This window comes from Rhamphochromis longiceps, linkage group LG2, assembly GCF_057381845.1.
Source record: "Rhamphochromis longiceps isolate RC_006_pf linkage group LG2, R_longiceps_female_GT1.1, whole genome shotgun sequence".
NCBI classification, from domain to species: Eukaryota; Metazoa; Chordata; class Actinopteri; order Cichliformes; family Cichlidae; genus Rhamphochromis; species Rhamphochromis longiceps.
The window spans coordinates 25,599,805-25,624,345 of NC_140558.1; the positions used below are offsets into that span (position 1 = coordinate 25,599,805).

Genomic DNA, 24,541 nt, shown 5'->3' on the forward strand with positions numbered 1-24,541 from the left:
TCCAAACACAGGTGCTTCTTATGAAATGGAGGAGATGGTTTAGATTGCTGCTACATTGGCAGATGATGTGTGCGCATAACACATCTAAGCTGCTCAAATTTGATCTGGGTTTTGAAGATTCAACAGATTAAGTGATATTTTGGTTTCCAAGATAAAGCAAATATTTTATCCCTTGTCCCATTGCAGCAGAGCAAACTACTCGCTTGGATATTAAACTCAGCAAATTTAGAAATTGAATGGCCAGCATGTATATATGTATGTGTGTGTGTGTGTGTGTGTGTGTGTGTGTGTGTGTGTGTGTGTGTGTGTGTGTGTGTGTGTGTAGTCTTTTTTCAGTAGCCGCCCTTACAGCTGCAAAGACATGGGTTCTATAAAAACATAATAGGAGCTGCTCATTCGTTTGGCTTATCTGGAAGAGATTAACTGATAAGACAGTGCACTGTGATTATCGGCTCCTTGGTCACATTCTCAAACTCCGACACTTGGCCAGGGCGCTGAGTCCTGGGACACTGCTTGACTGAGAGCCGGGAGTGAAATGAGGGAGCGGTCCGGGATGCCTCTGTCGATGGGCTGGGAATGTGACCGTCTGCCTCCACACCCACAGGCCGACCACAGGGGCGCTCGGAGAGGCTGGGAATGTCGGGCCAAGAAAAACGGGACGCCCAGAGGCGGCCCTGGCGCTGGCCTTTGCAACGGCGCTGCTCTCTGAGCTACTCCGGCCTCCCAACTTCCACAACTCTGTTATTCTAGACAGAGGGACCCTCCCACACAAAGGGCAAGAGAGCAAGACAGAGAGACACGATGCCAAAGAGGGCCGGGGACATGAAAACACAGATGATGGCGTTTTAATTGCTTTTGAAAGACAAAGGTGCACAATTGATTAAAAAATGCGAGAAGACGTTGCTTGAGTGAATCTGCAAAAGTTCCCCGTTGCTCCGATGGGAGAGGAATACACCCTCCTGTTGACCGGGGAAAACCGACCCATCACAGGCACTCTCTCAACTGCGGCTTGTGGAACAAATGCAAGTCAACAGTTATTAATTAACATGGTCAACGAAGGGCGGTGCTGTCACCGAGGGAATGACCAGCATGCTGCACCCATTACCCTCTCCCCTGCACCATCCAAATTAAATTTACTCCAGTGTATTTATAGTCTCCGCCTCCCGAAGCAGCTAATATGATCACAGAAAGGAGTAAAAGACCTAGCTTGAATAGAAATAAAAGCTTTGAGCAGGGACGTAAATTTTAACCGAGAATTCCTTGCAGTGCTGACGCTGCGAGGGCGGAAAGTGTGCGCACTAGCGAGAGAGGTAAAAACCATAACAAATCAAACATACAAAGAGTTGTCTGTGAAGGTTCTCAGTCATCCAGGTCATCGTAGTCAAAGGAGCTTGCAAAGAAAAGCGTCTGGACTTCTTTAAGTTGCTTGAAGACGTTTCACCTCTTATCTGAGACTTTCCACCATTTGACCTTAGAACTGAAGAAGCTTCTCGGATGAGAGGTGAAACGTCTTCAAGCAACTTAAAGAAGTCCAGACACTTTTCTTTGCAAGCTCCTTTGAATACAAAGAGTTGATTCTGTACTCAGGGCGAAGAGCTCATTCAGGGCAGGGGGGGGGGAGGAGCGCTTCTGTGTACAGAGAAGGGCTGTGAACCCTCTAAGAGGTCAGTCCTGAGGCGGGGTCAGAGGTTGGCAGGGTGCACCGTTTGAGACTGCTTCTGAAAAGACTGGACAATGGCAGTTCTTATTGGAACAAGCGAGAGACTGGCATAGAACGACAGAGACACGAGAGAGAGAATCAAGTTAGTGGGTAGCTGATGGGTCAGCATTTGACCCAAGGGGCATCCTGGGCCTCGTCCTGGTCAAGCTGCCTCCAACAAGCACATTTTTTGGATTCTGTCTTTATCTTCTTATAATAAAGGAAGCCGACAAAAACATGTTTACATTCTTTTCCTGGGTCCGGCAATCAGTAATGGAAATGGTGCTGGTAGATTCTGATATGTTTGTTGTTTAGATGTCCTCACTGACTAACCAGCCGAATTGTCCCCACATTCCTGTCATAGAAAAAAGCCAGACTACAAATACAGCCAGGAGTGACAACTTGGCTGGTCTGACTGCACACACAGAGAGCTCCTGCAGCGCAGTTTCACTATCTGTCTGAGCCCTTTTTAGTGGTTAGCCTGCGGTTTCCTGCAGCAGCTCCGAGTGTAGTGACAGCAGGACTGTTCACTGTGTCGTCGAGTTACTTTCACGAACAGCCTGGAAGGAGAGAGTGAGAGCAGGCCAGAGGGAGGGGAATGGATGGAGGGAAAATTTAAAAAACGCAGGTGAGATTAGAGGGTTAACGTGTGAATTGCAAACCTCCCAAACTCTCAGCCGAGCTTTTAAGACATTCCCCACAAAATGGCTTCTGTGTGTCACTGTGGCGGCGAGCAGCAGAGCTGCGGACCTCGAGAATGGTCCCGCTGTGTGCAGAGTGTTTGTGGACTGTGGCTGAGCTGATGGACACGACCCAGGAACAGGCCTGGAATCAATTTAGTGCGTCCAGAAAGTGCCTGTGAATGTAAATAAAGCTCTTGAGCAAACAAACGCTTTTCCAAGAGGCACACACAAACACGGAGAAATGCAATAGGCCTACAAAATGAATCAAATGCTGGTGGGCCCCCTTCAAGTACATGATGAGAACCCAGCTCTGAGCCCTTGTATCCACATAAATTAAAACCAGGACTCTTCTTCCTGCCTTCTGGCTAATTTGGAGTGTTTTATCCCTGAACTGATCTGAGATAACACCATGACAGAAGCCCAACGACAATAAGAAGACAACATCATCCCCCTGTTCCTCTCCCCCCTCTTTTTCTGCTCCATTTCCATCTTCCCCTCTTACTGCCACCTCATTCAGCTCAGGAACTGGGGACACACAAGGCCTTGTGATCAGCCCCAAGAAGAACAAGACTGGGAAACTATGACTCTTACTAGCCAAGCCTGTTTACACAGATGGTGGCAAGCTTCATTATTTTTGTGAGGGGTGTGGAAGGAGGAGGATTGGCTGAATTTACAGAGGTTGTTTATAAGCTCAAAGAGGGATGGACACGGAGAACATTGGGTCAGAACATTTCCAGTGTGTTGCACATTATCAGCCCCCTCAACTACACAGCCTTTCAACAGTTCCTCTACCCCAAGGATTTCACGCTGTCATCAGTTTAAGACTTCTCCAGAAATTTTATATACCCACTCCGGCAAACAGTTAGTACTTTGAAATCATTTATCATGTGAAGCCTACACAGATTTGGGCTGGTAAACAGTCATCATTGTGTCAGACAAGGACGAAAGCAGCAGGCACTCTGTCCAAATCTCTTTTCTGAATGAAGATTTTGATTTGCAGTAATCCTGCAGATCACATCATTTTAATCTATGCATTTTATTTATATGTATTTATTTAAATACATATATTTTAGGTACATACGTGGTCAAAACAACCTGCTGAAGTTCAAAGTGAGCATTAGAATGGGGAGGAAAAGTGACACTTTGGACAGTCCATGGTTGTTGGTGCCAGGTGAAGCTGCTCTGAGTATTTCAGAATCTACTGATCTACTGGGATTTTATCTCCATCTCTAGGGTTTCAGAGAACAGTTGTAAATAAAGAAAACATCCAGCTAGCTGCAGTTGTCAGGGTGAAATGCTTTGTTGATGCAAGAGGTCAGAGGAGAATGGCCAGACTACTTTGATATGACAGGAAGGCAACAGAAGCTCAAATCTCTGCTCATTAAAACAAAGGTGTGCAGAAGAGCACCTCTGAATGCACAACGTGACCGCACTTGGTGCCACTGCAGAATTTGTTGTAAACATGAAAAGATGGATCCATCCTGCTGTGTGTGAAGCTGTGGCGATTACTTTAATGTCCTACTTTGGGACCATTAGTACCGACTGAGTATCAACGAAACGCAACAGCCTTCCTGAGTATTGTTGCTGACCATGTCCATCCCTTTATGACCACAGTGCACCCATCTGCTGATGACTGCTTCCACCAGGCTACTCATCATGTCACAAAGCTGAAATCACCTCAAACTGGTTTCTTGACATGTACTCATGTCGTGTGAGAATGGGAGATTCACGTCATTGATGTGCCGCAAACAAATTTGCAGGAACTCTGATGTCATTATGTATTTTAATACGGACAAAAGCTCCACAGTGTAACCACCAACTGACCCATTTATCTATCTCAGGGGTGAGCAACTCCAGGCCTCGAGGGCCGGCGTCCTGCAGGTTTTAGATCTCACCCTGGGTCAACACACCTGAATCAAATGATTAGTTCATTAGCAGGCCTCTGGAGAACTTCAAGACATGTTGGGGAGGTCATTTAGCCATTTAAATCAGCTGTGTTGGATTAAGGACACATCTAAAACCTGCAGGACACTGGCCGTCGAGGCCTGGATTGACCACCTGTGATCTATCTAAATACCTTTGCAGGTATTTGAAAAAGGAAACAAACCATTTGCAAGGTTGAGAGATTACGAGTATCACTTTTAGAGAATACAGTGCTAATAATGAAATGTCCAAAACATTACAGTAACCACCTCCTTTAACAGCAACTTTGTGGTTCACTGACAGATATATTATCACATTTTCTTCGTACTTAATTAGTTCTGAACTCCTTATAGAGGTAAACACTTCAGATCTGGCATCGTATTGATAACCTGGGTAATAACTGTTGGCACATTTGGCACTCAAATTCAAACTAGTCTCGGCATCTAATAGTTTGTCCAATCACCACACAGAGCTCACAGTATTTGACTTCATTTCAATGTTTTTCTTTAATCGTTTTTCACCTCCTGTTACCCAACATGTTTTTACAATTTTTTTTTTTCAAAAAATAATTTTAGATGTCATAATTTTAGAAAGAAAAACGTTGAATGAAATGTGTAAAAAGACAACTTAATGCTGATCGATGCACGGGCCAAGGAGTGAAGTGTGTTTTTTCTGCCTGCCACGTGGGCATGCAGGCACCTGCACGCTTCCTCTCACATGTGCACCGTCTGAGCTCGTCTCTTTCTCATCCTGGCCTGTGGCACCGAGCCTCCCTGGCTGGCAACCATATGTTGATGACTCTTCATGAGTACAGTAGCGCTGACGATCAGCTCTATGAAATTACACGAAGCTTGAAGAAGAAGGAAATTGCTTATACGGTGGATGCATCCGGTGCTGTTAATGTAAACTGTGTCCGCTGTGATGAAGACATGTGCAAACACTGTTGTGGAAGACAGGCACCGTGTGACTCACCTATCAGGTGCAGAAGGGTCAGAGGTCACAGCTGCAGTTAATTAACATACCATGCTGGAGCACTGACAGCACGTTAGGCTGTTAATTTGACCCACATACAGAATAAAGAATGTTTAGGTTTCCCAGTGTATCAGCCTTTACAGTTATCAAAGGTGTTTTTGTCTCTTTGTGTTCGTTCCCCACATTCTCTCATCACCTTCTTCGCTCTTTTACTCACTCCTTTGTTCCAGCCGCAAAATTTGTAGCAGACCTGAAAGGTGAGCCGAGCCCAGCCTCTCATCGTAAGCCGCGTGTTTCACATTACAGGAATATTTCCACTTTGTATTTTGCTAACCTCTGGCGCTGATAAAAAAGATCCAGAGCTCCCAAAGGAACGGCTTTCCTTCGGGGCGCTTATAGTGAGCGAATGTCTGAGCTCAGGAACATAACAAGAGGTCTATTCACGTGGCTCCTGCTGAGCATAGCGAGCAAAAGCCCGTCCAGCTCAGCAAGAAAACACACGAGGCAGGGATCTGAGCTGCTGAGCCAAAGCAGAGCACACTGTTTGCTTGCAGACTACCGAATGTTTCCAAACTGCATCAAAAAGCCATTTTCGCAGGTTGTTTAGTAGTAGTCCACTTAGCGCCACAAAAAAAACAAAAAACAACCCTTTTATTAAAGGGAATTAAAATTGTGTGATTATCTTAGCCACTTCTCTGGATTAATCACTCGTTTTCCCACTGTGTACTGACTGGACCATGAAATATTACCTTGATCCTACTGGGAGTTATCTGCTGTATTTCACTGGGCTTCCACACTGAGCTGGAAACAGATGATTCCCTCACTGCCAGCTTTTCACAATTAAATTTTTTCTTCAAATTTTAAGACTTTATGCAGTAAATGAGTGTGTATTAGCAGATGTTTTTGTGAAGTTTTTTAGCACCAGGTGGAAACAGGAGAAAAAAATGTGTGGCTCAGGCAATGAAGAGAGGCTTTGAGAGGAATCTGTGAGCAGGTTTTTGCAGAGATGGCGGCACATCCTTTGTTTCTCATAGAGGCCATACAGTCAGAGGCCAGGTGTGCATGAAAGCACAGAAACACAGGTGAGCCCTCATCATAAAGGTAAAGACACGCCATATAGAATCACATTTTACTGGACTACAACAAAGCTAGAGACAACTCCATCTGTTCACAAACACACATCTATTCATAGGTACAGTACTGTGCAAAGACTTCCATCGTTCCTTCATATTTTCCTTCCAAGGAGCCTCTTTCTAGTCATTTTAAAGTCGTCTTTCAACATTTCTTCAGTCCGTTACTTGTACCTGACCATTTTCAGAAGAATGACTTTTGTTTTGTTTTGTTTTGCTTGGTTGTTAAGACACTTTACACTGACTTAGGATTCAGTCAAGCATAAAAAAGGAGCTTAACTCAAGAGATGAACCAGCTTAATGTCTACACATAACAGTATAAAACTATATTTCTAAAGAGCTATTAGCTGAAAACTTCATGGTGTTGTGCAGTTTGTCCTTCAAAAGTTTGAGGAAACAGGACAAGTGGAGGATAAAAGAAGTAGTATCAGGCCTAAAAACTGTCTGCAGCCTATAAAAAGTATCTGAACACATATGACACAGGATGTGAGAGATGGATCCAGTCCTTGTAGTAAAACATTAGGTAGTTATGGCAGAACTTAATATCTTACTTTGTGGTAAAGCACGGTGGAGGCTCTGTCACGATACAGCCTACTTAAGGCCCAGAACCTGGTTGCTGTTGCTCAGATTGGGAGGTTGGTGGTTCGATCCCTGGCTCCCCCAGTTTGCATGCCAAAGATACTAACTCTGAGTTGAACTCCGATGCACCCATCGGAGTATGAATGCGTATGAATGACAGTTAGAAAGCACTGAAAGTATAGATAACAGTGCTTGTGTCATGGGTGAATGTGTTGTATACAGCGCTTTGAGTACTCCAGGAGAGTAGAAAAGCGCTATAAGAATGAGTCTATTTACCAACCACATTTCAATAAATCTCCCTGTAAATCCAGTGATCATAAAAATGTATCCACAACCCCGCTAATGCAACATTTGCATCATTAAATGATTCGCAAATTTAATGCTGTTTTCTTTTTTTAACACCACCTCAGGTCATGGCATAGAGATTCTTTGGTGTGTAATTTGCAACCAGTTTGGTTCAGGAGGTATGGAGGTGGGGCAGGTGGTGGTGGGGTGTCCCTGTCCTGGAATAGCTCCGGGACTGGAATGTTCTGGGGAATGTGTAGCGCGAAGGTTTGATTGGCTCGGGAGGAGAAGCGTGTCGGTCTGCGTATGTGTTGTCAGAAGGTTATGGAATCTGCGCAGAGAGTCGGTGAGGAGAGATCCGTCGTTACCGTTTGGTAACAGCCTCGCTCTGGTCACCAGGCTGACAGCTGACTACGTTGGTGGCTTAGCCCTGCCTGTCTGCACCTTGTTGTTGTGGCTTCGGTCACCTTTCCCCACGGCCTGTGTGGGTATGCGTGTGTGTCACACCACTGATCACTTACCAGGCTTTGTGAAATCCGATCTGCCTCGTCCATCTCAGACCAGCAGAGCACAGACAAGCAGGCCATTAGGCCCCTCTGCTCTGCAGGTTAACCTTTGAACTCCAGTCCCCCATTTGACCAGAATGGACTGAGAGGCCGTGTGGGGTCAGCATTTTGCTAGGTCATCACAGGCTATCAGCAGCTATCTGCGCATCTGCCAATAAGCACCGACTTCTCAAGGTCTACAAACATTACTGACTTGCATAGAGGCCGGTGCAAACAGGCTTTCAGGTGGTTGCAAACACACACTGATGCACACATACCTAATCTAGAAATATACTGCAGTGAAGCAGAGCTGCACAGAGAGGCTGACAGGAGTGTTTAAGAGAGGGCATCAGGCTCTCACGCTGGAAGCGATGGCCCTGCAGGATTCCTGTGTGAACCCTGGGTTCCTGCTCTCGCTCCCTGCCCGGCAAACCCAAATCTCTGCCACAACATCCCAGACAGGAGGACTACTCCCACTGCTGTGTTTGCTCAGCTGCGCTGGCTTTGTATCAGTGTATCGAACCCTCTTGTTTCTGCTCCCTGGGTGTTTTCTCCCTCTTCTTCTGTTTGGTTTTTTTTCTTCCAACTGTTTGTGGCCTTTTTTTTGTTCTCTGTTTGTCTTTCACAGCGTGCATCTGACGTTTTTCACAAGATTGACGGCAGGTCACGAGGTGGAGGTGAGGCAGCTACCTGCGGAAGTCTCATGTCTCCTGCCACATAGTGTCACGTTGGTGTCAACATGCACAGCAGTCACGTAAACCACCTCTCTGCTTTGGACTGCGATCGCTCTGACTCGCTGCAAAAGAGGCCAGACCTGTTAATCTGGTTAGCGGGCACAAACATAAACAACTAAACAACCTTTTTCTTCTTCCTTTTACAGCCTGGCTCATAAATACAAGTTAAGCTGATTTTGATTCGTGAGCATGGATACAGCATCACTTAAAACCACACAAATTAAAGTCCATATCGTGTGCGTCTAACCTGCAAAGATGCGTAATCGCTTGCGTCGTGGCGGCGGGCCCAGCCCAGACACCCCCGCGCACTCGTCCTCGTCGTCGCAGTCGCCACTCTCAAATTCCTCCTCCCCCTCTTCGCTCCACCCGTTCGCTCCTGCTCCACGAGACCGGGCTCTCCAGCGCTTCTCAGACACCGTCACAATCTGCAGCAACTGTGGGACAAACAGGAAGCGGTTAAAGGTAATCATGTGAAAAAAATGCACCCTCAGCCTCTCCGTGAGTCACTCTGCGGCTGCGGAGTGGGCCTGCGCACATTAAAAGTTTAACAAAGCTGTGAAAATAAATAAGGGGTGTCTCTTGATCTGAGTGTGTAGCATGTGATTATAACAGGGTGAGGGGAATTCCAGGGAAAAAAGAAAAAAGTCGGCGAGATCTAAAAAAGGTTGGTATTTACCAAACGTGTATGACAATCACCAGGCAGGAAAAACAGTTTTGTTATCGGTGCCAGTTTTGTTATTTTTGTCCAAACGTGATTCATTCAAAGGGCTGCGGCTTTTGCTCCATGTAATTTGCCGGTCGAAAAAGAAACTGGGGTAAGCAGACTGGTGTGATTGTGTTGTTACTGGCAAACATCATTGTCTTGAGTGGTTGTCTCAGGGCAACAAGGATAACACCACATAACACACTCCACCCGGGTGGACATCAAGGCCCCCCCCCTCCCCCGGCAACTAAAAATACACAGCTAGATGTGAGATTAGGAGAAATGATGTTTGCAATATTTTTGGAGCATTTTAGCTTGAAAAGAAGATAAAATCCAGCAGATGGATCAATACGACATCAAAGCAAGATGGTAAAAGACAAACATGCACCACAAGCTCGAGTAAGTGTGCGACAGAAATGTGATTTTCAGCATAGCCTTTATCCAGTTTGGCCTCTGGGCTGGAAAAGCAGTGGCTGTGTGACTTAGACAATTTACAGAAGCTCATAATGAGTTCTGCAACACATTCCTTAACTTCTTCCTTTGTTTGGGAGAAATGTGGGAAACTCATCAACTCATAAATCATATAAAAAAAATACCCTGGAGCTGTTAAGCTATTTCATTAACGATGTTTAAATTCCAGTCGACCTAGTATAATAAAAATACATCAAGTTTTACACGTTTAATAACTTAAACTGAATGAAACATCCTTGAAAAACCTCATTCAGTTCCCATCTTACATTCGTGCGTGAAAAAAAATGCGTGTGAGAGCTTGGAGACAACGTACACGGTCGCACTCTGACCATCGTTCAGGCTTCATGACATCACACGTGATTGAGAGCCTCGCCAGAGGAACAGATGTGCTAAATTCCAGCCGCCTGCCCTCTCTGGCAGTGTCCTCTCATCTCGCCGCTCAAGCTCCTCCTTGTTTGTTTTTTATTGATTTCCTTCCTATTTGTGTGCGTCAGCATGCATATTTTGCTGTTGTTTCTAGTTGTCTTTGGGAGAAAATTGGGTTCATATGGGCCTCGTCTCAGGTCAGCTGCGACGTCTGTCTGGGCCCAGACTCGTGTGTGTGAGTTTGTGTGCGCGCGATAGAGAGCGGAGGTATAAAAAGCCCAAGCTAATCACAGAATTACGTCAGTCGGAAGATAAACAACCCTTTTCCCTTCGGCTCCATATACAAGCCAGTCAATCTGGCTTTTACAAGTGACATAAACTCTAAATTTTGGAGCGGGAACACACATTACCCTGTTCCCAGCACAGCCAACCAACAAACCTCCATTCATTTAGCAACATTGAGGCCATACACTGATGATGACCACAACATTTTTAAAAGCCTGGTCACTTGGACTGAGGGACGGACAAACAGTAACTCACAGACATCGGATCCACAGGAATATTTTAGCTTCTTTTTGAGGCTGTGCAGCGAAGCACCACCTGCTGACAAAGCTGAGCTCTCATGAAAACACCCCGTTATCTTCCACAAGTACACTCTCCACATCGTGAATGGAACTTTAATGTACTGAACTGTGTTAAAGAGACATATGTGTTTGCCTGCAGAGCCCTCCACAGATTTACCGAGCTGGGCCCGAAATTCCTTCTAACGACTTGTATCCTGGCAACTTGTCCAGACTCAGGCACGGGAGGGGCAAACCTTGTTAAAAGGCAAACAGACACTTGTAAAGCAGGGAGAGAATGAGGTGGCTCGGGGTATTTTAGAGCAAAACCTAAAAAAAGGAATGAGGAGAGGAGGGAAAACCACTGATGTCAACAGCCGTGTTTGGAGTTTACTGCCATGAGCAGATCTTCACCTTCCAGTATACATACAAACTCGCATAAACAGACACTCTGACGTCTGCTTTACTACATCCTGACGGTAGATGACACAGGGCTAAGTGTTTACAGTCGTGCAGGATCTGCAGCTTGGTGGGGCTTTGAGCTCAGCGCTAATGTGTTGGCAGGCTAATATCCTCACAATAACAGTGCTGACACACCGGTGTTTGTCAGGTTTCATGTTTACCATCTTAGTTTGGCATGTCAGCTAATGTCACAATCAATTTGTTTAAAAGAATAAATGTTTTGGGTGAATGACCGAGTTGAATCACTTAAAAGCTCTTAGTCAGCTGCGAGCAAACATGCGGGATATATTCAGTCACTGAATGAGTAATTCAGTTCATTATCCTAACACGGAGGTAGCTGGGAGTTAACGCTATACAATCAATGGCCTGCTTCCTCAAACAGAAAACCACACAAAAGCAAACACGCACCTTCAAGTTTAATGTTGTGAAAAAGTCAGACGATCCCACCGATCTCTTAGATGAAATGGTCAACTTTACAGCAGAATTTAAAATGTTTACAGCCTGCTATAAAGAATAAATATTTTTGTCTTATACCCAGTTTTCTCCTTCGTAAAGATACATTTAGTCATTTTTTGAAGTTTATTCAATGGAAAAAAATGTGGGACTCATAAATATACATTGATTAGTGTGTAATTATTATCTTCCAACAAACTGATGAAGTCTCATAGACTGCAGGGCGCCGCCATGTTGCCCTGCCATCTTGAATGCCATGGCTGAGATGGATATCACCGTTCCCCCAACCTCGTTTTATGTTTGTGGCAGGAGAACGACCAACTTATAGATGCTTGCACTCAGTGGAGGCAAGTTTTAATTCATGTCTGGACCTTCAGACTCAGACATGGTGTGTTATAATCTGAAATGGGTCCCCTTCACCAATCAAGCAAAAATGCGAACGAAAGAGACAACAAGCAACTTAATAAAATGTCATCCTCGTCTTCAAGCATTATGCCCCGAACTGAAGTTAGAGCTCTAACACACCAGTATCCAACAATCCACAACAAAGAAATTCAGGAAAAAAAGTAGCATCCTCACTAAATCACCTCAGTATCGCTGTCATCAGACAGATGTGAGCTTCTCAGACTCATCAACCTACATTGGACTCCTTTCACCAGGTGCCAACGAGGCCAGTGGCTGCTATTGGACGAGTAATAAATATAATGAAAAACATGTAAACATGCTAGCTGGATATATGCAAAGCAACACATGTAAAAATTTTAAAACACAAAATCAATAGCAGTTTAAACCTGGTGTGTCATCTGGTGGGTGTGACCCATCTAGTGCGCGCCTACACCACCAGCAACCGCCGCTGCTTGTGGATCAATGAAAAGCTGACCTGAGTCTGTAAGTCCCTTCCTGCTAGTACATAGTGTCTTTGTAGCGCCACACATCAACAGAGCACCCTTTGGACTCAGGCGGAGCTACAGGGGGATTGGAGGAGATCTGACCCCTGGCAGTGGTGCGTGAACATGCCCTCATGGCCGCGAACCAGATCCCCAGCTATGGGTAGTTAGCACCACTGCCTTGTGGTTGTGTTGGGAGTGACAAAGACCAAAATCCAGAATGGAGTCTCAAAGTTGGTTGGATGACTTTCTTGTCACTGTCAGGAAGCTCCTGCATCCTCCCGCCGTTCCAAATATATCCTGGCACTGGATCCAGAAGTCCCCCTCACTTTAACCCAAATCACACACACACAAGTCACAACTTCCAGCAAAAAGTCATCATCCTCATGGCAACCGATGGATTACACTGTAAAATGTGCGGTGCAGCTGCAGCATGAAAACTGAGGGAACATCGTACATTTGTTTGCTGAACACACGATAAATGTACATTTTGAACCTTGAAACAATAAGGCATTTATGATTCACCTCAGCTTCAGAGCTCTGATCAGTTCAGAGAACACTGTTATTTTTCTGAGGAATTATTTTAATTAAAACATTTCTCTGGATTTTGAACAGAAAAAAGTGCTGTGCACATCACAACGATTGACATTCTAGGATTAATTGTTTTGTCTTAAACCACTGTATTGGATAAATCAATATTTAGCCCTGGTCATGGAGCACAATTAAAATGTCAAAGAAATAACAATTCATTCTGATGAAGACATGAATGCTGTTATTGTCATTGTACAGCTAGAGGGCACCACAAAAGTCACTGTGGATTAAATATTTAGAGACCACAAATATGCCAGCCGACCAAGTAAGTCTAGAAATATTTTGCCGAGCACGAGAAACCTGCCAGTGACACCAGAGGCAGTTTACAGGAATAGTTCTCACGGGTATTACTGCTAACCTTCATGACAGTTTGATAACTGTTAAGATAAAGTAGTAGACAAACCAACTAACCGACCAACATTGTCTCAGAGCTAATCTTTTTTTTTAAGATGTTGATTAAAATCTAGTTTCATGCACACATTTGAGTGAAGAGCATATGAGCTGTATATGGAGAACGCATGAAAACGGTTTTGGAGAATTAAAAAAAGAAACTGTATATACAGGCATGGCACTGACCCTTCTCCACAGCGGTACAGAGGGGAGGATGACAGGGCAGTAGCTCTGTGGCAGGGCGCTGTGGATTCTGCCCACTGGCTACCCGCCTCTGCCGCGGCTGCGGTAGCATGTAGGGGTGGGGTGGATGTTTGTATCGAAAGTGACGCTGCGCTTTTGGCATGGCAAAGCCGCTGCGTGATACGCCAAGAGCATCCAGATTTACCACAAGAGGAGAAACCTCAAGCAGCTCTGAACTGGAATCTTCTGCAATTATAAAAAAAGAGAAAAGAAAAACCAAAGCAAGAGGAAGCAGGGAGGAAGCAAATAAAAGGGACTTTTTTTTTTCGAGAAATGTTCGGCATGTTTTCCATTACGAGAGGAAATCTCTCGCTCTCCTCTTCTCTGTTTCACGAGTAGCATCGGGAGCTGGCTCCCACAGACAGCTGGACACAGGGAACATGTAATCAGCTCGACCATAGGCATCCCGCACGCCACAGGGTTCACCTCCCTTTAACACAAAAGTGCAAGTCACACCAAGGAAACATGGGCTCAAAGGCTGCACACAAAGCCCAAACATGTGGCAGATTGCTCAATGCAGGCCAGCCCAGACAGAGACACAGAAACCACAAGTCTGTCACTGCCTCCCACACATGACATGAACTCCACACAGGGTCACTGCTCGACACAACAGCTGCAGCTGAGCCTCAGAGCCTCTGGCTGACCTCCGCTGATAGAAATCAACCTGCGCTCGCTGATCATCAGCTGTGGTCTGCTCGAGCTGGCACCGAGATCTTGGATCACATTTTCCCATAAGTCACAGAAATTTTCAGAATGTAGGAAGAGCCTGGTTGAATGGGTGATAGTCAAAAATGGAGAGGATGAGTAAAAAAGGAAAAGTGCATGGAATTTTTTTTATCAGTGTCTGTGATTGGGATCTGGGCCTGTGTTATGTCCTCCTCTACATGCACAGGACTTGTCTGGACATGCTGCTATGTGACTCGGCCCAGATGGAATCTGTAGGACTGAATGTTTCTATCAGTGCTTCAACACATTTACATCACGCCTGCAAATCTAATCTACAGAATTCAAGGATTCGGTTTCCAAACAGACTACCTCCCATAAGTTAAAAAAAGAAAGTTCCTCAGTGTTTAATTGTTCTGACCTGAAGGAAATCAGTGACACAGTGATGAAATTAGCTGACCTGATTTAAGGGGTTTCAGTCCTGCTTTTTTAAAGTAGCTTTGCATGACTCACAATTAAAAATAATCCTTATTTACCTGATACCTGTGTGAAACAAACAGTTTTAGCTCCTCTCCCTTTGTGGGAGCTTTTTGCTCCACAGACTCTGTCGTCCTCCTCCACCTTACAAAGCTTTTCAGTGTCTGATGAGCTGCAGGAAAAGTATTTCATCAATAAGCAGCGCTGGTAGAAGGCTAAGTTCACAGGAATGAGGACGTGCTGGGTACTGAAGCAGGGGTTTTCCTGGAATAAAACAGACCTATAATTAACAAATAATAAAAATGGTCACAAATGCAGTAGTGTGCAAAAGTCTTGAGCCACTCCTCATGTGATGTAATTCTCATCCAGGCTTTCTAGTTGTTCCTTTGGACACTGGCAGCTTTATTTCACACATTTTCAGTCCAGTCCTTGCACCTAACCAGGACTTTTCTGTTTAGCTGCTTAACAGTGACCTATAAATCATTCAAGCATGAAAAATGGCACCTAAGAAGTCCTGTATGCACATATAGCAGACAATTTACAAATAACTAATTTTAAATTGAATCTTTAGGCACTTTGTTACTAGTGGCCTGTCACAAAAATAAATAATGCGTTCCCATTTCTTTACAAAGATTAAAAAAATCACGCAGTTTAACAGACAAAGTGGCACGAACCAAAAAAGGCGATTCCCAAAGAGCCATTTATTGTAAATGTACATGCATATCTCAGCACGGTGTGCAGTGTATCCGTAAAGGCTATGAGGAAAAAGAACAAGTGGAGTACAAAAGAAGTGACAGGCCTAAAAAACAAGTACAGCAGATGAACAGTATCTGAGACTCATGTCTTTAAGAAACAGGAAAAAAAAATCAGGAAGGACCTGAGAGAGGGCTGTGGTGGGGCGTGGTCTGCGGTGCCGTGCATACGCACCTGCATGGCATCCGCAATCACGCCCGCCGTGTTAAAACACGGGGACTCAGGGGTTGGTGGGGGGTTGTGGTGGTGTGATGCAAATATTAAATAAAGATGGCTCAAAACATGGATCTGTGGTCCCGTCGTGCCTTAATTCCACCACAAGGGCCTAAAGACACCGAATGAAACACTATCAGCCATGGATTGGCCTCCCCAGATCCCAGACCTCAGCATCATTGAAGCAGTGTGGGATCATTTTGACAGAGGATGGAACAAACGGCTGAAACATCCAAAGAACAGATTTGAATGTCCTTTAAGAAGCCTGGAGAACTGATCACAGAGCTACATAAGAAAGTTGAGGCTGTGTTAAAGAATAAAGGTGGTCACGTGAAGCTCATTCAAACTTCACAAACTCTGTTTTTTATGCTGCATGTTTTGATAAATCATTCAACCTCGCATTTCTCTAGCAAGATAGAAAGAAATGAGTGGTGGCTCGAGACCTTTGCACGGCCCTGTATTTTCCACACAATGCTGCTGATTTGTCTTTGAAGACCAAAACATCTTTGGTACATGTCACAACCCTTTGATGTGGAGTCTGACTCACACACATGCTCCAAACTGATGCTGATGTTGCCCCATGTCTGCTGAGTGTGTGAGTTGGAAAATATTTGCTAAAATATTACCCACAATTCTCCTCAGGTTGGAAACAATTGTTTTGATGGACATGTGGAATGCTTTCAAGCAGTCTGGCCACATGTTCTAAACTTTCCCATCTTTATTTAGAAGTGAAACCAACCTCAGAGTGAACCTCAAGTGTCGGTAATAACTCCTTCTTCCACTGCACAAAGCTACAAAAACGGATGTTTGCATCATGCCTTTGTTTCTCTGACTAACCTGAAGTTCTGTTTACAGCCTGTCTAATTGTCAGATTGTATGCATGTGTTAGCCTCTCAGCCTCCTTCTAAGCGATGCTTGCCATAGAAGTGGCTTGAGGAGTATAATTCTGTTATAACTAACAGAAATAGTGTCCTGAACTAAGAAAATCAGACCCAGATTACAAGACATTTCTCCTGTACCTTCCAGGCCCTGGTTAAAAATAGTTTGCGACACTCTGGTATTGATATCAGAGCGCCTCTAGCACAAAAAAGGTACAGCACACTTTTAAAGCAAGCGTGCAGGTCATTGTGTCAGACAAAGCCTTTCCATCGCGCACTGTTTTTCTTGATAAACGAAGGAAATTGACTTTCCTTGCATTTAATGTGCACATGTCCCGTGAGCTGCTGTGTTTCTGTCACGCTGGCAGATATCCCTGTTCGGAGCTCGTAGCCTGGGGAGAAACGGCATGAGAGTGGAAATAAATGAGGCACATCATGGGAGAGTAGAGACAGATAGACAGACAGATGGAGGAATGACAGGAGGCACTTTCCACAGAGTGAGTCATGGATAGCTCCTCAGCGGGGCGGAGCGGCGTTTGGGTCAGCGCAGCCTGCCTCGCATTCCCACCCGCTCTCCTCGAGTCGTTACTCAACTTTTATTGAATGTGAAATGTAAAGAGAGGAGGAGGAGGAGGACCAGCGCTGTCTCATTCTCCTCTGTTTCTTCTCCCCTCACCCTCCTGTCTTTCCCTATCTGTCCACGCTCGAGCGTGTCACGCAACAGGAGCTCAGCCTCAGACGGTTAATGCAGACAAAATTAATTTCCTGATGTTCATTCCAGTCGGACACAGAACACGCAGGAGGAAAAAAAAAGAAGCGGCTCTCCGGTCCGGCATGAAACTGGGAGTGTTTGTGCTCCACCTTAGCCCGTAACTCTATTTCCAGACCTCTCAGTTTGGACTGAATCCTGAACGCATGTTTAGATGATGTTGCAGAGGGAGCTTAAACTGTTGGTGTTTAAGAATAGAAGAATGTTGTTTTCCAACACGCTGGGCTCAGATCGAGGCGGCGCATGAACGCAGGGGGTTAACTCCCTTTAGTATTAAATATATCTGGTATGACAGCAATTTTCAATCTTTTTTTGAGGGTAACCAAATGAAAATATCGACTTATGTCTGTGAATGTGCCTGATTGTCTCTATGGGGTTTAATAGTTTAAAAAGTCTCATTCCTGCTCAGGCTGCTGGTTGCTAAATCTGATTACACCCCGTCAGACAATCTCTTTTTGTCCAGTGCTTTCCAGAGTCATGTGTTGCTCAGAAATCCTCCATTTCAACATCAGCAGACTGTCACTGCATGTTCCATGATCACATCTAGTGGGAATCGGTGGATGATCACTGGGGCAAGTGGGTAAGAAAGAGTGGAGGAGCTATGCTTGTGTGTGAGCGGCAATCAGCTGATGTGCTGTAGGCTTAGCTTAGCTTCTAGCCTAAGCACATAGAGAACTGAAGGTGCTGGAAAGAATGAAAGAGAAACGTAAAAACCGCTAACCACAGAGATAAATAGGGGTCTTGCGATATGAGAAGACGGGGAGCATGAGAGGGGATGATAAAATTTGGGAGTGCTGACATTTTGACGGGTCTAGAGAGGAGCCTCAACTGAGCTGTAACCACCCACTCCGCCCTGAGCACTGCTGTCCCAAACAAAAGGCGCAGGATGAACGGGGAGGTCTATGACCCTCGTGGATAAGACCCTATGATGACCTAGCAGAAACAGGAAACAGGAAGTGTGACCCGTGACCTCTACGGGGAGGTATCCTGTTACACAGCAACATATGACTGTGCCCAGCGACAGAGAGTGTGAGAACGCAGCAGGAAGACTCAGCTGTCCGATTCCCTGACAGTTCAACGAAAAGTCAAGAATCAGCAAAGAAAAGTTAGCACGAAAAAGACAAACAAACAAACAAACAAGCAAGCAAGCCCTCAGCTCAGAGTCACAGGTAAAAAATAGGAAAATACCCCTCACCGGTGTTCCTGCTCAGCAAGGCGAGTGCCCGCCTTGTGCTGCGGGGTTTTTATAAGCCGGCTGTGTGATAATTACACCCACTGGGGTGGTAGTAGTGTGGGAGTGAAGGGGGTGGCATGGGCCTCAGGATTGATTGAGGGTTTGGGGAGGGGGCAAAGATGGAGGGAGAGGTGGAGGTATGGAGGTAAGGAGGAACGGGTGGCAGTGGTAGAAAGGATGGTTGGGACTCATTAGCAGGCAGACTAATTGGAAGGAAAAGGCCCCTCACATGCTCTGTCTGACCTCACAGTCAGCAGGGGAGAAAGCCTGGGGTGGGAGAATGGTGTGTGAGTGTGTGTGTAATCTGTTGGTTGGATTTGTCAAGTTAAGGAACCACAACTGCTCAAATCCTAAACTTACCATGAATTCCTAAGTCTCCGGAAAACGAAAGGATAACACGCATGTACGGTGCGCTAACAGGGGTACACAAACGCCCTGCAGCCCCTTCAGAGGTTTACACCAGGTGTCACACATCATTTAAAGCACCCCTCGTGAGCTCGTACCCGCTCACAAATATTAGCATCCCCTCTTTCCTCTCTGCTGTACATGAAAAAAAAGAAAATAAAAAAAGACGAGGAGGGCGAGAGGACAAAGCCCTGAGGGGATACATAAAAAAAAAAAAACCCTGCTTCAAAACCCTCTCAGTCAATAACATCAAACAGAAGTCAGTCTCTTTGACTGGAGTACGTGTAATGACTAGGTTAGCAAGTTTACAAAACAGCAGGCCTAGTAGACACCCATAGTGTGCATTAGTCCTAAGTTAAAGGCCACTGCACACATCTCTACAGTAGTATTCAGTAAAGGGTTTCTTATTTATATATTCCTGCTATATGAGCTTCGACGTGTCCGTAATTAATTACTACCACTGTGCACAGTGACTCAGGACGAGTGTTTCTGTGAGTTATGATATTAAAGAGTGCATTCTGCGCAAACATGCACTAGGTGTCAAGCGCACGCCGCCCAGGCTCTGGTGGCTCGGAGGAAGTGAGACTGCGTGATGGAATTTGTGGCGCTTGGGATCTGGTTTATTTTCCACCCTGGATTCCTGTCCTACCTGCAGGATTTTCCCAGGTTCTGGCTTCAATTAGTCTGGGAAGCTGCGAGCAGAAGAGAGGTGGGTGTGGGGAAGAGGGAGGGGGGGGTCTTGGGGTTTTAGGGGGGGGATAGAAGGTGGGGGCTGGAGGAGCGAAGGGCGACAGCGCTGCAGTCTGTCACACACAACTCAGCACAGCTGGGGAGATGGAAAGAAGTGAAACGAACAGGGAGAGGGAGGGATAGAGACGGATGGAAGTAAAAGCTAAAATGTTCAAATAGCTGAAAATGAAAGCTTTGGCTGGCAATGTGAAGAAGTTATTTTTCAAATTACAGAGCAGTTATAACAGTGTCAGATCAAACAGCTGTGTTTTAATGAAACTGACTCATAAAAGATGCATTCCAAATTTAAGCTCTCCAAAGAGTGTCGTGTAGCCAGAAAAGGGGGGCTGTCAGAAGAATCCCAGGAGGTCTGACCCTCCAAATGGCAAACTCATCTGACAAATGAAACGCTCTGTAATCAAAGACCAATCACATAATTGCTCTATTTTGCCACTAGCTCAACCATCTCCTGCCAGATTAGTTGTTCAGAGGAGGAACTTGATACTCTGGGAAGTTAAACAGATGTTCAGAAAAAACAACAAAAAAAACAAACTAATCCCCCCAGAACAAGAACACATCATCAATATAATATGTTCTAATTTAGGAGCGCTAACGCCCCTACGTCCCCTGCGCGCAAGAACTTCACGAAAAACGAAAGTGTTAATGTGGAGTCACGTTCACACAGTCCACTTCTCAGCAAGAAAACCAGGAAGAATCGCCAGTCTGGCATCAAAAGAATATCTCAAACCTGACGTCAGAGCCGGGGAGAGAGCGAGCTCGAGCACTCTCGTCTTTATCAGCTCATATTGCATATACAGACAGGACCTCACACGGGAATTTGTTACACACAGTGTTTGCATGCACAAAAATGTCCGTGGCTCCTCACAGTCCCGCACTGTTTAAAGATTCCAAGTCGGGAAGCAATAACTGAAGGAGAAAGCCATTTCTCCTCATCCATTTATAGTGTGCGGCTCACTTTAAACTTGGCTACGGCTCAGTCATGACATCAACTGGTTCAGGCGTGAGAAAACGCTGTTTTATAAGCTGAGGCGACCGGCTCTGAATTTTTTCCTCTTCTTATTGTGTTTAGTTTAGCCTCACAGAGGCACAAAGGCAAGGGGTCCCCTGCCAAACTGTCTCTGTATCTGCTGATACTTTGATCAACACTGACAACGTGAGAAATGACACATTTCCGCCGCATAGTTGCATTTCACGGGGCCATCGTCACGGAGCACTTAAGAGTCGAGGAATGAAACATCAGAGGGATTAAAGTTGGAAGGAAGTCGATTTTTTGAGGGGTCCCACGTTCCCTCTCGCTCTTGGAGAATGTATATTTTACGACACAGTCTTACATACTATGGTCTGGGACCGATTCACTGTTTGAAAGTGGGTCAGTAAGACCTGGAAGAACCGCTGATCATGTTCGCTGCTCCAGCCAAAAGGAGAATAATGTTCATTCAAATGGAAAATGTGCACAGGAGAAAAAGAGCCTTATAGGATTTGCAGAGGACTGTATGCAAGCGACCCCTGTCCAGCATGCAGAGCTGAATGCATATCCAGGACTTACATGTGCACATTCATCTGAGCACGATCGTCTGTGAATACTGCAGGTTTTAATCAACATGGCACTCCGCTGTTTGCCTTCCTGGACCATTACGCAACATTACTATCTCACCGTTGGCCTGTCCTCATACACTTTGCATATAAACAGGGCAGATGAAAGTAATTATCTGTGAGCCATGGCCCCACTCTTTCATATCACATGGTTAATTAGTTGCTTTTAGCCCTGCATCATCTGGAACTGTCGGTCTTTCAACTGGCGGGGAGGCGGAGACCTTGTAAAACTGCTTTTAACTGAACAACATCACTTTCTCCAGTGCCCTCGGTGGTTGTTTACAATATGCAAGCGGAGAGCAGGACCATGAAATGCGGTGTATACTCAATAAACATTTAGCAGGATTAGAAAGTATGTTTAGGGCTGTGCCTCTCTGTTGAAGAGCGACTTGATCCTTCCCTGTTGGCAGGTATCCTTTCAAACATATTAGCATTGTAGCTCTGGGTATGGTTATGCTGCCAAGTCACTTGGTACACAACTTGGTTTCAGATTTGAAATTTGGCAAATTGTTATTCTTGGCTTCCCAAAGGAAGGATCCCACTGAGTCTGGCAACTGTTTTTAATTAGCAGGTAAAAGTATGTATGCATTCATGTGTTTCGTTAGGTATGTCGAAGGACTTTGACGATCCCCTTCTTTTTCTTCTAGCTCAACCAGGGGGTTAACATTTGTGGCTGGGAGTAAAGTCTGGCCCCTAATGGACGGACAATTCTATGCAGTCTGTGAAAACTTGAATACATTGCAAGTAGCAGCCAGGCATTGCTAATCATTGATCATTAACTGATAATCAGCAAGTGTGAGCAGTTTGGTTTTTGCAGTTTCCTGGTCTGAAGCGTTCAGATATGTGGACAGTCCAGCAAATTCACCCCTGAACAAGTCTGGCCTGTTTGGAAGGGTTGCCAGGAGAAAGCCTCCTCTCTCCAAAAAGAGCATGACAGCATGGTTTATATTTGCAAAGCTCCATCTGAACAAAACACAGGACTTCTGGAACAATGTTGTTTGGACACACGAGACCAAAGTGCAGATGTTTGACCGTAGTGCACAGCGCCATGTTTGGAGAAAAGCGAACAGAGCACATCTCTTACCAACTGTCAAGAACAGTGGTGGAGGGGTCAGAGTTTGTGCTGGGTTTGCAGCCACAGTATTCTAGAAATTAAGCCCATTATTAACATCACTCTACCAGTTTATTGGTTGAGCTCCCATACTAACATGCCACCCCCCCCACAGTGGCAGATTAGCAGTTTTATTGTGTCTCAGAGCTCCAACTAAAGCAAAAGTAATTTTATTTTTATGAAAACGAATTAGTTTCATATGTTTTGATAAGAGATGTTACAAGAAAATTACAAATTACTATCAAGATAAACTCGGTGAGTCATCTTCCCCTAAAATTCCAATACTTTAAACTTCTCAGTGGGCTGATTTACAGCAGGACTGTTGCAGCAGATTGCACAACATTACAAGGTGTTCCTGTCATTTTGCACGCCCAAGTATAATGGTGATAGGATTACACTAATATTTTTAAAACCAATTTCTGCAACAAAAGGGGGGAGGGAAAGCATGGCTGTGAGCCATGAACAGTTTTACTGCACATGAAATATGCAATCAAGTGCAGTCATTCTTTTGTCAGATGTTAATCCAGGCCATTGAAGTTAAGATCTGAAGGGAAGGGGAGCCGAAGCAGAAACACGCTTGACTCTGCTGCACGGTCATCAGATATGAGACTAAAAGCTCCCTTGCGAATGGTCAATCTGCATAAATATTAACCGATTGTGTAAACAGAAGAAAAACCCCATAAATGTCCACATGTTTGCCACATCATCAGTGCAACATGCGAGCCAATTAGAAATGGAAATTAGGTTACTGAGAACATATGACTTGACTGAGTTCATGCTTCCAAGGGATTGTCTCAATATCTATAACACAATGAGCTCAGTCATTTCACTAAACTGCATTTTCTTGCAAAATCTCATCAAAAGCCTATCAGGACCTCGATCCACATGGTAAACAGTCTGCACTGCAGCAGCTCTGCTTGTAATCATATGGCTACAATTGTTTATCTGTGCCGATGCAGGAAGTTTTGAAAGACTTATTACATTAAAGGGTATGTCCTGTGTTTTTAAGCTTACAGGATAATTCAGGTTTATTACAGCTTGGCTTTTATTTTGGTCATTTTGGCTCTCACTCCTACTTATAATAATAGTGTACAAAATTCCTCCAAAGAAGGCTGAAAGGGCAAAAAATGCACAGTCAGGTGATCACACTGATTTTACACTGAAATTATTACACAAAACATCCATCCTGGTCTCTGCACTCAGGGATTATTATTGACATTTTATGCTTTCTTTGCGTTTTAGCACCAAATAAAATGGTTAAACAGTTTTTCTTTCCCCAGTGAATGTCAGGAACTTTCTCTGGTGAGTCCAACGTCTTCACAGCTCACAGAAAAGATGGCCAAAGCTATAAAAAAAATAAGACCCACATTTTTAGGAATGAGCGTTTAAACTGCCCAACGTATGTAGAGCCAGGATGAATCAGGTATGGTGGCGTTTGAGGGCAGCAGGAGGCGTCTGACACATATGAATGAAGTAATACTGTGGAAGTAAATGATAGAATTAGTTTCAACCCACAGCCCTCTCAATTTTGTTTTTTCTTGAGGCTCTCTGGTTGTCAGCGGGGAGTGCAGAAGGGTCCGGAGCTACTTCTAGATCTCCCAGGTTCCCTTTTAAACAGGGGAATCCACCTTGACAGGGCTACAACATCCTAAAGCTCAAACAGACTCGTGTTAACATGCACACATATGTGTGTATGCATGCGGGAGGGGGCGAGGGGTAGTCAGCTAGAAGTATTGACAGCTACAAATGCAACCACCAAGAATCAGGAAGTGCCAGCAGATCTGTGGGCTGATACGTGAGTTCGATCCTGCATCTCTGAACAAAGCCAGCCTGCCCCGACCGTGGTTTACATGCCAGCGGAAGTGGTGGGAAAAAAACAAGGGCTTCGGCCTTGATGACAGCTGGGCCTTTTGTGGATGGAGGACACGCATCCTTTCATATTCTGGCTGCCATGCGGGAGAATTTGTGTCCAGGAAGAGCTTTTTTTTAAAACAGTTTCCAGTCACAAGTGTTTTGCTG

General features: G+C 44.9%; 1 protein-coding gene across 3 annotated transcripts in view; it reads right to left on the minus strand.

Annotated features, from left to right (window-relative positions):
- Window positions 1–24,541, minus strand: part of gpc3 (glypican 3) — a 135,105-nt gene that overhangs the window by 10,769 nt on the left and 99,795 nt on the right. For 2 of the 3 annotated variants that reach the window (XM_085419879.1, XM_085419888.1), the window contains exon 7: window positions 8,798–8,984. In XM_085419879.1, coding sequence (XP_085276005.1) covers window positions 8,798–8,984 — 187 coding nt within the window. Of the gene's footprint in view, window positions 1–8,797; window positions 8,985–16,806; window positions 17,053–24,541 lie in introns of those variants that run through there. The other variant, XM_085419897.1, reaches the window with a different exon arrangement.